The sequence below is a fragment of the Chiloscyllium plagiosum genome, chromosome 6, assembly GCF_004010195.1.
Source record: "Chiloscyllium plagiosum isolate BGI_BamShark_2017 chromosome 6, ASM401019v2, whole genome shotgun sequence".
Taxonomy (NCBI): Eukaryota; Metazoa; Chordata; class Chondrichthyes; order Orectolobiformes; family Hemiscylliidae; genus Chiloscyllium; species Chiloscyllium plagiosum.
The window spans coordinates 15,413,576-15,431,281 of NC_057715.1; the positions used below are offsets into that span (position 1 = coordinate 15,413,576).

The following is a 17,706-nucleotide window of genomic DNA, read 5'->3' on the forward strand; positions in this document are numbered from 1 at the left end:
GGAATGTAAGTCTTCTTCACAAAAGGATTTAACCACAGGAACAGTGGAGTATTGCTTCAATTATATAGAAGCTTGGCTAGGCTGCACTGAGAATACTGTGCATTTTTAATTTCCTTACCTCAGGAAGAATATCATTCCCATAGACTGAGTGCAAAGAACATTCACCAGACTTGTTCATGAGAATGGTAGGTCTACTCTTTGAAGAAAGATTGAGCAAACTGGGCCTGTATTCTCCAGAGTTTTGAAGAATGAGAGGTGACCTCGATGAAGCCTATAAAATGCTTAAAGAGATGGACAGGGTACATGCGGATAAGACGTTTCTCCTGGATGGGGAGTCGAGAATCAGGGGGCACAATTTAAAAACAAGTGGATGCAATTTAGGACCGAGATGAGGAGAATTGTTTTTGCTAAAATAGTTGTGCATCGTTAGAATTCTATACCCCAAAGCACTATACAATATTTGAGTCATTGATTATGATTAAAGTAGAGATTGGGAATCAGAAATCTATCATTGTGGTACAGGGTTATGGCATTAGTGTGGGTAAAGGCATTGAAGTGATCTGTTAGCCACGATCATATTAAGTCATGGAGCAAGCTGGATGGACTGCATGGCCTATTCCTGTTCTTATGTTCCTAAGGCAATTAGCAAAAAAGAACACAGAAAGGGCAGGTGGCTGTGTGGGGAGTCGGATTTTTGGGAGGGTTGCATGGGGTTGGTGGCTGACATTTTTTATACAATGAGTTGTCCTCAGCTGGGATATGCTGCCTCAAAGGACAGTCAAAGGACAGGATAGTTCCACATTAACTTTCAAAAGGAACGTGTGTAAATACTGGCAGCAAAAAAAAACAGTGGATGTCAAGGCAAATAAGAGGGAAGAGTGGGATGAATTATTTAGCTCTTTCAAAGATCCAGCACACGCAGAATGGGTCAAACAGGCTCCTTCTATGTTGGATGGTTCTATGCAAATCTGGAAGGTTCTGTAGGGAGTGCAGGGTCTTTGATGCTAGATTGATATTTCTGTGCTCTGGTAAGGTAATGTCTAACACTCAAACAGTAAAAACAGAAATTCACCCCAAGCTGTGATATTTTAACAGAAATTAAAAACGCTAGATTCAGCCCAATGTTTTTGCAGCTCCTGATTTCATCTGATTGCATACTTAAGGGAAAGTTGAAAATATTTTCAGTTAGCAACGTCTTTGTTAAATGCAAACTTGTTTGAGATCCTTTGTAATGCATTACAGAAAGGGTTAGTTTACTCAAACATTTATGAATTAAAAACAGATATATTTTAACATAAAATGCAAAATACGTTTGACTTTTAACTGCCCTCTGGACGATTAGGGATGGGAAATAAATGATGGTGTTGTGATCCTGTGAATGAATAAAACAAGTAATTCAGAATTTATGACTTTATAAACAATATAAAGCATACATTGATATTGGGAATGCTAGCATTTGTGTACTTTTTAACTACACCATGGGTGGCACGGTGGCACAGTGGTTAGCACTGCTGCCTCACAGTGCCAGAGACCCGGGTTCAGTTCCAGCCTCAGGCGACTGACTGTGTGGAGTTTGCACATTCTCCCCGTGTCTGCGTGGGTTTCCTCTGGGTGCTCCGGTTTCCTCCCACAATCCAAAAATGTGCGGGTTAGGTGAATTGACCATGCTAATGGGCGGCACAGTGGCACAGTGGTTAGCACTGCTGCCTCACAGCGCCTGAGACCTGGGTTCAATTCCCGCCTCAGGCGACTGACTGTGTGGAGTTTGCACGTTCTCCCCGTGTATGCGTGGGTTTCCTCCGGGTGCTCCGGTTTCCTCCCACAGTCCAAAAGATGTGCAGGGTCAGGTGAATTGGCCATGCTAAATTGCCCGTAGTGTTAGGTAAGGGGTAAATGTAGGGGTATGGGTGGGTTTCGCTTCGGCGGGTCGGTGTGGACTTGTTGGGCCGAAGGGCCTGTTTCCACACTGTAATCTAATCTAATCTAATCTAAATTGCCTGTAGTGTTAGGTGAAGGGGTAAATGTAGGAGAATAGGTCTGGGTGGGTTGCGCTTTGGCGGGTCGGTGTGGACTTTGTTGGGCCGAAGGGCCTGCTTCCACACTGTAAGTAATCTAATATATAATTGTAGAGAAATGTAACTGTTGTCAACCCACATGGGTATATAATTATTCTATCAATATGAAAAGACAGTGTTAATTTTTTATTCAATTTAGGCCTTTGCTATCTGAAATGATCCGCCTGTGTTATGTGACAATACAGATCTATTGTTTTGAGACTTTCCCATGGGATATCTAGATCTTGACCAGTGATAGACGCAAATATATTATAATGTGTTTATCATGCTTCGCCTGGACCCATTTATAAAAATATAATATTATTCTGCAAATATACTACTCCTGCTCAAGGTTTAGATCTCCACGTTGGTTATGGTGGTTGGTTATTGCACATATTAATTTTGTGAGATATCACTTACAGAGGCAGTCAGTTTCACAGCAGTGCTGCAGGTTTACCTGTCCAGCTGCATTCACCCACTCCAAAACTAAGCACAAGCTGATTAGAGTCTGCCGTCTGGGATCAAAGCTCCTTGTAATTGTTTAAGTTTCAAGAAACAATCCAATGAGGAAATGAAAAGTAGGATTATTTGTGGTTCCAAGCCATGTGGTATTTTCCTTCATTAGACCCTTTTGACTTAGATTCACAGTCTTCCATTCAACATTAACATTGAAAGATAAAACTACACCAGTCTTAAAATGATTATCCATCAGACTGCAGGGCTGGGCTTCATATAATTTTGAATCAAATTGAATTCATAATTTGTCAAGAAATATTAAATGATAACCATCAAGAGCACAAGTTAGTGCATGAAGGATTGATTATCCTTAATTAAAATCATAGAATCCCTGCAGTAAAGAAAGCGGCCATTCGGTCCATCAAGTCTGAACCAACCCAGACCCAGTCCTCTGCCTGTAACCCTGTACTTTACCATGGCTAATCCACCTAACCTGCAAGTCTTTGGACTATGGGAGAAAACCAGAGCCAAGAATGTAGCGCTGGGAAAGCACAGCTAGTCAGATAGCATCCAAGGAGCATAAAATCGATGTTTCAGGCAAAAGCCCTTCATCAGGAAACCAGAGAAACCCACATGGGGAGAATGCGCAGACTCCACACTGACAGTCAGTCAGTCACCCAAGTCTGGAAGCGAACCTGCGTCCGTAGCACTGTAAAGCAGCAGTGCTAACCACTGAGCCATTGTGTTTTCCATTCTTTTTCAAATGTATTTATAAAGGATGATCCAATAAACTCAGCCTACCCAAGTTCCACGGCAGCTTCTAAAAGTGCTGTTTGAGAAGTTGTGGCAGCATGATACAAATAAAAAGCACATTATTTATCAAAGCTAGCATTTAAATTAATAATATTATTGTAGTGTGACTATGATTAAGTAAAGCAGATATAGTGGTGAGTGCAAGCAAAGTATTCTTTATTCACTTATTTGAAATCTACACTGTTTAAAGAAGTCCAATTTGTCACAGACTTGTTATCATGTTCACTGATTGAAGAAGTCATCAATGGATCCAAGTTTGAGTAGACAAAGTAAACAAAACATTTAACATTCAAAGAATGTAGTGCCAAGCTGTCTTATTTTTTAATATTACAGGATCAATGTATCTTGTTCCTGTAATATTACAGGATCAATAATCTTATTCATCAACCATGCTTTTGCCAACTCTTTGAAAGAGCCATCTCGGTAGCCTCCACCATCCACCTCTCCCTGATTAAGATGGCGGCCATGAGTAGGCAGCGTCCAGAGTCATAAGCCCTGGGCTTGTCCGTTCCACACCGCTTTTCCTTACCCATCTTCTTCTCTTTTCTTTTCTCAACTGTAATGTTGAACTTTTGACTTATTTCTTTATTTTTCTATTTTAAACCTAAGATTTTGTACCCAGGTACCTTTGTACCTGAGATGGCAATGGGACTTGGCGATTTTGTAAACTTTTCACCGTATCCTTGTATCCCTACACTTGAGTACATATGACAATAAACCTAATTCTAATGCCACTTCCCATAGCTTTTCAAATATTTCTCTTCCATGCATTTATCCAATTCACTTTTCAGAGTCAAATTTGGACCTGCTTCCTGCCAGTGCATTCCAGATCACAACTACTCACTGAATAAAAACATTTCTCATCCTCATTCCTCTATTTTGACAATTATATTGAACCTGTGTTCCTCTGGTTACAAATCCTTCTGCCACTGGAAACAGTTTCTCCTTATTTACTGAAACAAAAACCTTCATACAATAAAAACAGAAAGGCAACTCTAATTTATAAACACACAACTGTATATTATTTTTATAAATTTCACTTCCTCCAGCACGTTGTGGATTTTTAATCCTTTGTTCCAAACTTAAAGATGCCAGAAATTTTACTATGACAATATTGACTGCATGCACAGAGAAGGTTAAAGCTTCTGGACTATTCACCTGCTTGATAAGAATGGTCTTTATTTTTAAAAATGTAAACATTTAAAATTAAATGTAGCTTAAGGATAATAACTTGCAATGGTTTGAATGTAAATAAAACTGAACAAGAGGGACAGTGATGAGAGCATTTCACATTCTCCAACTCAGTTCCAGAAAAAAACTGCAGGGCAGAGTCTTGTGGAGGTGATAGGGGTGTTAGTCTCTCGCCTAAGAAGCTGGTGAGAACTCTGTAGTAATCTTGCAACAAGGATGCCTCATCTTGGGCCCCTCAGGTACTTGACAGACCAACAGACCTCCTTCCTGGGGTCAGAGACCCTGAGGTTAAAAGACCACCCCCTCCCCCATGAACTGCCAGCCAAGCAGAGATGGTGACTGCTGTTGTCATGACACCCACCCAAGACCTGATGTCTTGGATGGAGCCAGGTGGACAGGTGACTGATGTCAGGGTGGGTTTTGTGCAGTGTTGTAGAGGAGGGGAGATTTTAGGAAGGGTCAGCTGTAGGGGCAGGAGTTTGGATCTCAGATGTCTCCCACATCCCTTTCGAAATTCTGGAACCCTCAATCAGTTGGTGAGTGCCTTTGAACAAGGGTCTGTCCTACCCCTACCCCTCCCCCTCCCCCCATGCCACCATAGGTCCCATTAACCAAAATGCCATGGTGAGCCCTCCAGATCTCCAATGGTTATGACCAGTAGTGGGCACGATTCGGCCCTTACCTTCTTCCTTGGTACTTAAGACATGAAGCCCATCAGTGTGCTTGCCTACCATGGACCCAATCAAGGTGAACACAGGAGGGCAGTGGCGTCCCTACCTGGTACCATCCCACTTGACTAAACACCACTGCCATGAGAGGAAGCACATGATTTCACCCTTGGAGTTGTACAAATAAATAAATCAGTGGTAGTGAGACAAATCTGAACCAATGTTACACCAATGTTGGATACAAAATGGGAGGAGATAGGCTGTCTTGATTTAATGCAATGTTTAACAAAATGCATTTTAATAAGTGAAAAATATAGTGAGTTCGAATCAAACTTTTCCAAAAGGAAATTTTAGGGTGCACTGTTGCTTTAAAGCATCCAGTGATGAAGTTCGTACAAAACCTGGAGGAGCTTACACAACTTATCCTTTGATTGGAATTCCTTTCTTCCTCTGAATTATGAACTCATCAAGTCTGTCTCTTTGTGTAACATTAAAACCCACTGATTCACTTTGATTGAAATCTCATATGATACAAAGAATTTCTTGAATTAAAAATTCCCCTTATGGAACTTCATGTGAATTTCCCGGAATTTGTTAGAAGAAATATTGGTAGTAGTAAAACCAAGGATTTTGAGTTCTTTTGAGTGTAAATTCAGGCCACTTAATGTTAATTGCTTTCTTATCAGAGAAAAAAAGATAAATCATGGACATGAGATCTTAGTCTCAAAAGTCCACAGCCATAGAGCCATACACAAACAGACCTTTTGGCCCACCATGTCTATACCAGTCAACAAACAGCAAAGTACGCTAGTCAGGTTTACCTGCACTTGACCCATAGCTTTCTATGACTCAGCATTATAAGTATGCATCCACATGCTTCTTAAATGTTGCAAACGTACCTGCCTGCACCACTCTGTCAGGCAGCACATTCCATATTTCTACACCCCTCTGCGTGAAAATTATTTTTCTTTGATCTCCTGTAAACTGCTTGCACCTTACCTTAAACCTTCTCCAGTGCAATCACATCATTCCAGTAGTGTGGCAAGCAGAACTGCACATTCCATCTGTGGCTTAACCAACATTGTAAAACGTTGTAACAAGACTTCCTTAATTCTGTATTCTATACCCAGGTAATGAAGGTAAGTATCCCGTAGGCCTTCTTCACCACCCTATCTACCTGTGCTAACACGTTCAGGGACCTATAGACTTCTATACCACTGTCCCTTTGTTCCCTAGGGACCTACCATTCATTGTGTATATTTTTCCCTTATTAGACCTCAATGCATCACGTTGCACTTCTCATGATTAAATTCCATCTGCCATTGCTCTGCCCAATTTGCCAACTTATCAGTATCAAACTGCAGCCTTAGGCCACCCTCCTCATTATCAACAACACCCCAATTTTATGTCATCTGCAAATTTATTAATCATTAGTTCTACATTCACATCCAAGTCATTAATATACAGAACAAACAGCAAAGGTCTCAGCACCAAACCCTATGGGACACTGCTGATCACTGGCTTTCAATCACAAAAAGAACTCTCCACCCTAACCTTTTGCCTCCTATTTGCAAGCCAGTTTGGATCCAGTTTGCCAACATGCCTTGGATCCCATGGAATCTTACCTTTTGGACTAACCTTCCATGTGGGATCTCGTCAAAGGCCTTACTGAAAGTTCATGTAAACCACATGAACGGCATTATCTTCAACAGTGTATTTAGTCACCTTTTCAAAAAACTCAGATAAATTAATCAGACAGGATCTCTCTCTAACAAATCCATGTTGACTATCCTTGATCAATCCCTATCTTTCCAAGTAATGATGAATTCTGTCCTTCAAAATTTTTACAATAATTTCCCGATCACTAACATCAAACTAACAGGTCTATAATTACCTGGCTATCCCTGCTGCCCATCTTGAACAAAGGAACCACACGAGCTATTCTCCAGTTTCCTATGGCCAGAAAAGTATTAAATGTAATCAACCAGGGTTCCAGCAATCACCTCCCTTGCCTCCCGTAATTGCCTGGGATTTATCCACCTTTACACTTGCAAAAGCATTGAATACCTCCTCCTTATTAAATATAATGTGTTATAGAACCTCACCAGCCCAACTATTATCCCTGGCTACAATGTAAATACAGATGAGATCAGATAAAACTCTCACCCATGTCCACTAGCTCCACGCACAAGTTTCCCCTTTGATCTCTTTACTCTTACTCTGGTAATCCTCTTACTCTTAATATACTTAGAAATGGCCTTGGGATTTTCCTTGATCCCATTTGCCAAAGATACTTTGTCGCCACTCTAAGCTCTTCAATTTCCTTTTTAGGCAACCACACACTTTCTGTGCAAGTTTTGTGAAGGTTTGTAACTCAGGTTGAGGTTTAGGATGCAGGTTTGCTCGCTGAGCTGTAGGTTTGATATCAGACGTTTCATTACCTGGCTAGGTAATATCATCGGTGGCGACCTCCAAGTGAAGCGAAGCTGATGTCTCCTGCTTTCTATTTATACCTTGCTCCTGGATGGGGTTCCTGGGGTTTGTGGTGATGTCATTTCCTGTTCATTTTTTGAGGGGTTGATAGATGGCATCTAGATCTATGTGTTTGTTTATGGCGTTGTGGTTGGAGTTCCAGGCCTCTAGGAATTCTCTGGCATGTCTTTGCTTAGCCTGTCCCAGGATAGATGTGTTGTCCCAGTCGAAATGGTGGTTTTTTTCATCCGTGTGTAGGGCTACGAGGGAGAGAGGATCGTATCTTTTTGTGGCTAGCTGGTGTTCGTGTATCCTGGTGGCTAACTTTCTTCCTGTTTGTCCAATGTAGTGTTTGTGGCAGTCCTTGCATGGAATTTTGTAGATGACTTTGGTTTTGTCCATGGGATGTACTGGGTCTTTTAAGTTTGTTAGTTTTTGTTTGAGAGTGTTGGTGGGTTTGTGTGCTACTCGGATTCCAAGGGGTCTTAGTAGTCTGGCTGTCATTTCTGAAACTTCTTTGGTGTATGGTAAGGTGGTTAGGGTTTCTGGCTGTGTTTGGTCTGCTTGTCGTGGTTTGTTCTTGAGGAAACCCATGGACAAAACCAACGTCATCTACAAAATTCCATGCAAGGACTACCACAAACACTACGTAGGACAAACAGGAAAACGTTAGCCACCAGGATACACGAACACCAGCTAGCCACAAAAAGACACGACCCTCTCTCCCTCGTAGCCCTACACACGGATGAAAAAACCACCATTTCGACGGGGACAACACATCTATCCTGGGACAGGCTAAGCAAAGACATGCCAGAGAATTCCTAGAGGCCTGGCACTCCAATCACAACGCCATAAACAAACACATAGATCTAGATGCATTCTATCAACCCCTCAAAAATCGAACAGGAAATGACATCACCACAAACCCCAGGAACCCCATCCAGGAGCAAGATATAAATAGAAAGCAGGAGACAACAGCTTCGTTTCACTTGGAGGTCGCCACTGAAGATGTTACCTAGCCAGATAATGAAACGCCTGGATATCAAACCTACAGCTCAGCGAGCAAACCTACACCCTAAACATTTTCTGTGTACTTTTGAAGGGCTGCCCATATTTTTAATGTACTGTACCTACCATATGCTTCCTTCTTTCTCTCTATCGATGTCTTTGACATCCAAGGCTCCTTGGACTTGCTGCCTTCACCCTTCACTGTTAGAGGAACACTCCAGCCCGAATTCTCACTATACTACTTTAAACAGACTTCCACTTTCCAAATGTTGATCTATCTGCACATAGCTGCCCCCAGTTTATGGTTGCCAGCTCCTGTCTAATGACATTGAAACCGGCCTTCTCCCACGATAGATAATTAACTTATGTGCTATCCTTTCCAGAATTACCTTGAAATTTAGTCTTATGGTCACTATCCCAAAAATGCTCATCCATCTGATAATTTAACCACTTGTCCGGCTTCATTCCCTCGGACTATGTCTAGCACTGCTCCATCTCTAATGGCACAAAAAGGTCTCCTGGGTGCACTTTTAAAAATTCCATCCCATCTGATTCTTTCACACGAAGGCGATCCCAATGAATGTTCTTCTGATTTGTGAGGGTTGGTTAGCTTGGTTGGCCAAATGGCTGAACTGTGTTGCAGAAAGCCAGTGGTATGGGTTTAATCCCCATGTTGGCTGTGGTGGTTCAAGAATCCCTGCCTCCTCACCTTGTGCCCCAGGCTAGTGGAAATGCTGTCACACTGTTTATCATGCACCTTAAGCCATAGATACTCAACTGTCACTCCCTCTCTCTCGAAGAGAGTGTAATATTGAAAGCTAATTATCTAACCTTCTGATAGGTTTTGCTAAACCTGTATCGAACCATGGTCCAATGACTCTTGAATTGCTCCTTCTGATCTACCTACGTGTTACAAGTTGACTTAGGGACACTAAAGAAAGTGCTCAAAAAAAAAGCACTAGGATAATACTGGAGCTAGCAGGTCATAATTATCAGGAAAGTTGAACAAGCAGGGGCCCTTTTTCCTAGAGGAAAGAGAAAGGTGAGGAGTGACTTGATCAAAGAATTTAAAATTCTGAGGAAACCTTTAATGGGTGTAATTAGAGAAGATGGTTCCAATAGTGGGAAATATCAAAACGAGAGAGTATAAGTGCCAGATAGTCGTTAATACACCCAGTAGGGAATTCAGGAGAAATGTAATTCCCCAGACAGTGATGAGAATATGGAACTCACTACGTCATCAGTCAGTGAAGTGAATGGTGTCGATGCGTTTAAGAAGAGGCTGAACAAACACATGAGAAAGAAAGGATGAAAAGGATGTGCTGATAAAATTGAAATAGGAGGCTCGCGTGGAGTATGAACTCTGGAATGGACCAGCTAGGCTAAATAGCTAATTTCTGTGTTGTAGTTTCAATGGGAATGTGATGGAACCATCAGAAGTTTGACAGAGACAGGGACGTACCTGGTGTTTTTGCCTGGACTTAAGAGTGAGGAGGCCTTTCATTCCAAGCTCTGCAGGTATAGGTGGAGTTGATGATTACACAGGTGGTATTGGCTCCCTCATCTCTTTATCAAAATAAAAGATTTCTATTTGTAACTGGAGGGCTTGCCTTAGGCATGGGGAGGGGCTGATATTTGGGCATTTCTGGTTGTACTGTCCCAGAGCAACAAGACACATACCTCAGACTACTGCCTGTAGAAGGAATCACCCTGATTGGGAATCTAATGATCTAGGTGCGCCATTTGATGTCAATCAAGAGTTTCGCTTCCCCAGACCTCATAACCTTTGTCGACTGTGGGAAGGTCCACACACTTTCCCCATGTTACACTCACTAACCTTATGGAACTTCAACTTTCTTTCATTTTAAACTTTAATTTTTAAATAAGGTAAAGGGATTTATTTCTTGTTGTAACACTTCACCATGCAATTTAAAAGATTCATTTATATTCATTTACTACATATTCTTTAACAAATAATAGTATGTTGCTCCTAAAATTGCAATTAAGTGTTTATTAAAACAGTATGGAGAACAGCTTTTAGCAATGATTTTTGATTCGGGCCCATTTCTAAATCATTCATAAATGCATTAAATTTAGTAAGAATTATGTGGAAAATTGCTTTATGTATTTGGTGTATTTGTTGCATCAAGATCATTGCAGACGTTCTTACAGTAATGCTTCTGACAAGTTGTTTTAGCTAGCCCAAACAACCTGCTCAGACATGTTGCAGAATGACAGAGCATTGTCCTTTCAGTCATGGAGCCAGACCAGGCAGAGGAACAGTGTCCTCTATGTTTAGGGCCAAATGTGCAACAGGGAAAGGAGCCACTTGGCTCATTGTGCTCACGGTGTCTCTTCACTAGCATAAAATCATTGAGTCATTCAGCACAGAAGCAGACTCTTCAGTCCAACCAGTCCATGCTGACCAGGATCCCAAACCAAACTAGTCCCACCTCCAAACGTTCCTTATTCATGTACTTATCTCAATATCTTTAAAATGTTGTAACTGTACTCGCATCCACCGCTTCCTGTCTAATTTCATTCCACACATGAACCACTCTCTGTATAAAAAAATGCCCCTTTTGACTTCTTTAAATCTTCTCCTCTCTCATTAAAAATATGCCCCGAGTCTTGAAATCCCCTACCCTAGGGAAAATGCAGCTGCCATTCACATTATCTATACTCCTCATGATTTGATAAACCTGTATGCAGTCACCCTTCCACCTCCTCATGTTCTAATGAAAAATGTCCCAGCCTATCCAGTCTCTCCTTAGAGCTTTTCAATCTATCCTATTTTGCTCCCTTTTCCCCCATACCCCTGAAATATTATCTTCCTTTACAAGTATTTATCCTTGTGGAAGTTATTTGTGAGTCTGCTTCCACACCCTCCCCCCTTTCAGACAATGCATTCCAGATCAAAACCATTCACTGTATATTAACAAAAAGCTTCAGTTTCTTTTTTTCGCCAATTTTATAAGTTTGTGACATCTTATTATTGGCCCTCTTGTCATTGGAAACAGTTTCTTTTTTATTTATTCTATCAAAACTATTCAAACTTTGAACGTCTTTTAAGTCTTTTCTTAACCTTCTCTGCCCCATTGACAATCCATCCAGCTTTCCCATTCTCTTCAGAATGTGAAGTCCCTCATCCCTAACATAATTCTGGCCAATTTATACTGCATCCTCTCCAATGTCTTTGCTAATGACAGATAAGTCTGAAAATGGTTTTGAGTGGCTCAATGTAACTGGCAGCAGAACTAATGTTTAGTAGAAAAGGAATCACCAATTTTGTGACCTTGCCTTTGAGAAGAATTGTTGGGTTATTGTGGAAATGCAACTATGAGACTGGTGCAGTGAGTGTGACTCTCAACCAGAACCTTCACCTGTTTTTCAGATTCTCAGCTCAAGGGTATAGTGACCAGGTTATATTGCAGGCAAGGCTTCTACTTGCAGATGAACTCTGATGGAGCTGTTGATGGAACAAAAGATGACAGCAGTAATTCCAGTAAGTGTTAACTTTATTTCAATCTAACAATAACTGAAGTATTTTGTTGATTGTAAAGCAATTTGATAGGTCCTGAGACTGTGAAAAGTGCTGTGCAAATTTGAATGTTTTTGATTTTTGAACTTAAACTGTTTGCCCTCTTGGGTAACAAGGTAGACTTATGTTTGGAAGCCCAGATTGACATACCTAGGCATGACTAAGAGCAACCATTGTTCCCTGTGATTCAGTACAAAGGAGTTTTGGGAATGGGACAACTCCTCTTAAGATGGTCAGATGGCCTGTTCCCTTGAACGTCCATCATTCCTTTCAAGTAATGACAAATGAGGAAAAACCAGTCCTGGCACACAGGGCACTTTGACAAAGAAGAAAATTGCCTCATACAATGGATGAAATTGAATGCTAACCCCCTCTCAGGTGGGGACTGGGAAGCAGGGTGGGTGAGGGTGATTGGAGTTGAGAGTGTGATGCTGGAAAAGCACGGCAGATCAAGCAGCATCTGAGGAGCAGCAGAATCAACATTTCAGGCCTAAGGCCTTCATTAGGGTGAGGGTGATTGTTGATTGAGGCATGGTGGCACCAGGTGGAGAGCCTGACTTCCACCAAGGTGTTGGGAAAGATTGGCTTTCTCACCCATAGACGAATTAAGACCTATTTAAGTGCCTCATCTTGCCACCAGTTGTACTCCAGCAATGGTGAGCAGGGGGAGACTGGCGTGCCACACGTGGGATGACCCTTTCCTGCTCAGGCATCCTATGCCCATTGCATACCCACACCGGGGGCAAGGGCCATCTCTTTGGGTAGACATCTCTCTGTGATCCACATCAAGACCCTTGCCTCCATCATCTCCACCACACCGTTGCCAGGGCTTGCTGGCTAACCTTGAAGAGCCAGGCCCACTTTACTGGTTTATGAGACCTTCCAGGCAGCTCCAGATTCCAGGCCTGGTGCTCTCTCAGCTGTAGCCGCTACTCCCAATGACACTGGTGGGCCTGAAGAGTTACCAGCTCCTCATTGGCTGACAGCCATTGAAGGCAGGATCCCATCCTTGAAGACCCAGCAAATGTGACCACGTGCAGGATTTAAACTTAATCCCACTGGGAATCATAGAAATAGCCACAACTGGATTGCAGCCATTTTTCCTACTGATGGATGGGCCAGTGTTGCAACCACGAAATTCCAACCAATTAGACAATGGACTAATAATTCAGAGGAGAAAGTGAGGACTGCAGATGCTGGAGATCAGAGTCAAAACGTGTGGTGCTGGAAAAGCACAGCAAGTCAGGCAGCATCCAAGGAGCAGGAGAATCAACGTTTTGGGCATAAGCCCTTCATCAGGAATGTTGGACTGGGGTCCTTAGGGGGCTGAGAGATAAATGGGAGGGGGGTGGGGCTGGGAAGAAGGTAGCTTGGAAGGTAAGATTTAAGACCTGGGGGTTGCAGCGAGGGACAGACTCACTGAGATCCTTGTGCATCTGCAGTCCTCACTTTCTCCTCGTCATTATAACCTGACTGTGAAGCCTCTTCCAAGAATGCCCACCTTGAAGATGTTCACCTCCTCTGTCTACAAGGACCTCAGTGAGTCTCTCTCTCTCTCTCTCTCTCTCTCACTGCATCCCCCAGGTCTTACCTATCGCCATCCAAGCTACCTTCCCTCCACCCCAAACGCCCCTCCCATTTAGCTCTCAGCCCCCTTGGGCCATCCCCACATTCCTGATGAAGGACTTATGCCTGAAATGTCAACTGTCCTCTCCTCGGATGCTGCCAGACCTGTTGTGCTTTTCCCGTGCCACATGTTTTGATGAATAATTCAGAGGTACAGACTAAAGCTCTGGGGCCTTGGGTTCAAATCGCACCACAGCATTTAGTAAACTTTAAGTCAATAGATATGAACTGGAATTGAAAGGCAGTCTGAGGGGCAGTGATGACAACTACTGTTGGTTATCTTAAAAAACCCCAACTAATTCAAATATGTCCTTTAGGAAAAGAAATCTGCCATCCTTTCCTCATCTGACCTACACGTGACTCCTGACCTACAGTAAAGCAGTTGAATCTAACTGCCCATTAAAATTGCTTAGCAGGTCAATCATAGAATCCCTGCAGTGTGGAAGCAGGCCATTCAGCCCACCAAGTCCACACTGACCCTCCAAAGATCATCCCAACCAGACCTTCCCCCCAGCCCTATCACGGTTACCCTACATTTCCAGTGACTAATCCACCTAGCTTTCATCTCTCTGGACACTATGGGCAATTTAGCATGGCCAGTCCATCTAACCTGCACGTCTTTGGACTGGGGGGGGGGAACCCACGCACACAGGTGCAAACTCCATACAGACAATCGCCCGAAGTTAGAATCAAGCCTGGGTCCCTGGCGCTGTCAGGCAGTGGTGCTAGCCACTGTGTCACTTCAAATCAGTGCAAGCCAACTGGGGATGAGCATAAAATACTGGCTTTGTCGACCATACCCACATCCCATGAAGGGCTAACATTTTAAAATTGGATAAATAAATATATATTTTCCTGAGATGTTAGTGACGGACCTTTTCCTTGAACAGCTGTGATCTTTGCACGAAAGTGAATTGGTGCACTCATACTCCCTTCGAATCAAACATGGGCCCAGACTGGCTAAGGACATCAATCTTCCTTCCCTAAAAGACATTAATGAATCTGTTGGGTTTTGACAAATCCGACAGCTTCATACTGATACTGTTAATCTTACAGATGTGTGAGCTGAATTCTAAAACTATTGTGGTGAGATTTTGTACTATATTCTTTAAGTCTGTGGGTTACTAGTATGGTAACATTACCTTTCCTTTTGCTGGAAAAATTGTACGCATTCTTCCAAAAACTTCCATCACAGTGCAATTTCCAGCAGAAAAAAAAGAAATTCCACATACAAATTTAGTTGAACGATTTTGTGACTTCAGCCTGACCCTGTGTGACCTCAGTATAGAGCAGATGTGACACAATTTGTGTACAATAATACACTGAAATGAAGAATGAAATGAGAGGAGCTGCATTTAATGTGGATGTTTATTTCTGTTGCTTGTCAGGAGCAATGATTGACAACTCAGTGTGTTTTGCAGTGTAACTATGTGGTGTTTCATTTTAGCACAAGGCAGACCACAAAATAAAGAAAAAATGAGCTTCCAATATAAATCTTGCAGTGTCCAGTGACAGAAAACTACTTTCTCAAATGCACTCTCTCCCTCTGCACACACATAGAAACCTTCACACATTCATACACACAAACTCACACATACTCACATCCCTGCACTCACTCTCTCACACACACACTTTCACATTTCCACGTTCTGTCTCTCACACAAACTCTCACATGCAGGCACACTCCCACACTCTGTCTCACACGCACACAAATGTATGCACACTTTCACATTCCCACACAGACATATACACATTTAGATTCTCATGCACACACGCACATTTATGTTCTCACAATAAATGTATATACAATCACACACACATTCACATACACAGTCCCAGGCACTCTCACATTCATTCCCATGATTTGCATAAACATAGTATGCAAGTACAGCAAGTGATTATGAGAGCAATGGAAGGTTTATTGCAAATAGAATGGAATATGATAATATGAAAGTTTTGCTAGAATTGTACACAGCATTAGGGAGACCATGTATCGATATTATGTGCAGTTTTGGTATCTTTATTTTTTAAAACCGATCCGATTGTATTAAAAACAGTTCAGAGAAGATTGACTTGACTCATACCTGGGATAAAGGCCTTATCTTATGAAGAGAATTTGATCAGGTTATTTCCATATCTATTGAATAATAGAATCCCTACAATGCAGAAAGAGACCACCTGGCCCACAGACTTCTGAAGAGCATCCCACCCAGACCCACCCCATAATCCTGTATGGGGTTAGCCATCGCTTACCCATCTAAAGTGCACATCCCTGGACATGGTGGGGCAATTTTTAGTATGGACAATCCATCTAACCTGAATATCTTTGGAGTGTGGATGGAAACCAGAGCAAACCCACGCAGACACGGGGAGAATGTGCAAACTCCACACAGACAGTCACCCGAGGCTGGAATCAAACCCAAGTCTCTGGTGCTGTGGGGCAGCAGTGCTAACCACCGAGCCACCTATTGAAGTTTAGATGAATGACAGATGATCTTATTAAAGCTTATAAGATCCTGAGGGTATGGATGCAGAGAACTGGAGGATATGTAAGGAGATTAAAACTAGTTTAAGGAAAAGCGATCTCCTGTTTAAGAGAGAGAGATGAGCAGATTTGTTTTTGGGAGAGGGTCATTAAAGAGTGGAATTCTCTGCACCAGAAGGTTCAGAAGGTTTTGTTAGATTTTTGATAGAAAAGGCAGTGCAGGTTTACGGACTACAGGGTGCAGACAGGAAAATCAATTGGAGAGCTCAACCAGATCAGCCATGATCTTGTTCAATGGCAGGGGAAGCTTGAAGGGCTCAAAGGTATCCTCCTGCTCCCAAATCCTCCATTCTTTCACTCTCAGACTCACACACACAGACACAAACACACTCATAGAGACACACACACAGACAGAGCGAGACACACAGACACACTCATACAGACAGACACACAGACGCAGAGGCACACAGATACAGACACACACACAAACAGAGAGAGACACACAGATGCAACAGAGACACACAAACACAGACACACTCATACAAACACAGACACACAGACACACTCATACAGACACAGACACACAGGCACAGACACACTCATACGGACACACACAGACAGAGAGATACAAAGACCTAGACAGAGGTCCACAGACACACACATGCAGCTACAGACACATTCATATAGACACACACATAGACACAGAGACACGCACAGACATAGACACACTCATACAGATACACAGACAGAGACACACTGACACACATAGAGACACTGACATACACACACACATATAAACAGACACAGAGGCACATAGAAGAGCCACATGCCCACATACACAGACACGCTGTCAAACAAACACAAGACTCAGTAACAGATGTGCAGATGAACATGCATATATTCTGATAAAAATTCAAACTCATCAAAACTCATACACAGTATATTAAAATATTGTTGCCATTGCTTCTTCTCCCAATGACTTAATATCTGTCTGTTTCTCCACACTCCTTCTAATCTCTTTTCCCATGTACTCTGTGTAGACTGTGTGGTATTGAACACCTCCCTCAAATTCACTTTCAAACTTTTCTCCTCCAAAGTGAACATCCCTACCTCCTTCCATCTATCCACATAGCCATCTCCACAAGTTTCTCATTCTTGAACCATTCCTGTGAATCTTGCATCACCTCTAAAGTCTTCAAATCCTTTTTAAAATGTTGTGCTCCAAAATTAGAGTCAATACCAAGGAGTCAATCCTTGTTTTTGTACTCTGTGCCTATATTCATAAAGCTTAGGATCCAGCATGCATTTTTAACAACTTACTCAACCTGCCTTGCCACCTTTAATGATTTGTGCCCGCATATCCCAGATATCTCTCCTGTTGCAACCAAACAA

At 42.3% G+C, this 17,706-nt stretch overlaps 1 protein-coding gene across 3 annotated transcripts in view; it reads left to right on the plus strand.

Moving 5' to 3' along the window:
* Positions 1 to 17,706, plus strand: part of fgf14 (fibroblast growth factor 14) — a 507,463-nt gene that overhangs the window by 364,621 nt on the left and 125,136 nt on the right. For all 3 annotated transcript variants that reach the window (XM_043691268.1, XM_043691271.1, XM_043691270.1), the window contains exon 2: positions 12,057 to 12,167. In XM_043691268.1, coding sequence (XP_043547203.1) covers positions 12,057 to 12,167 — 111 coding nt within the window. The remainder of the gene's footprint in view (positions 1 to 12,056; positions 12,168 to 17,706) is intronic.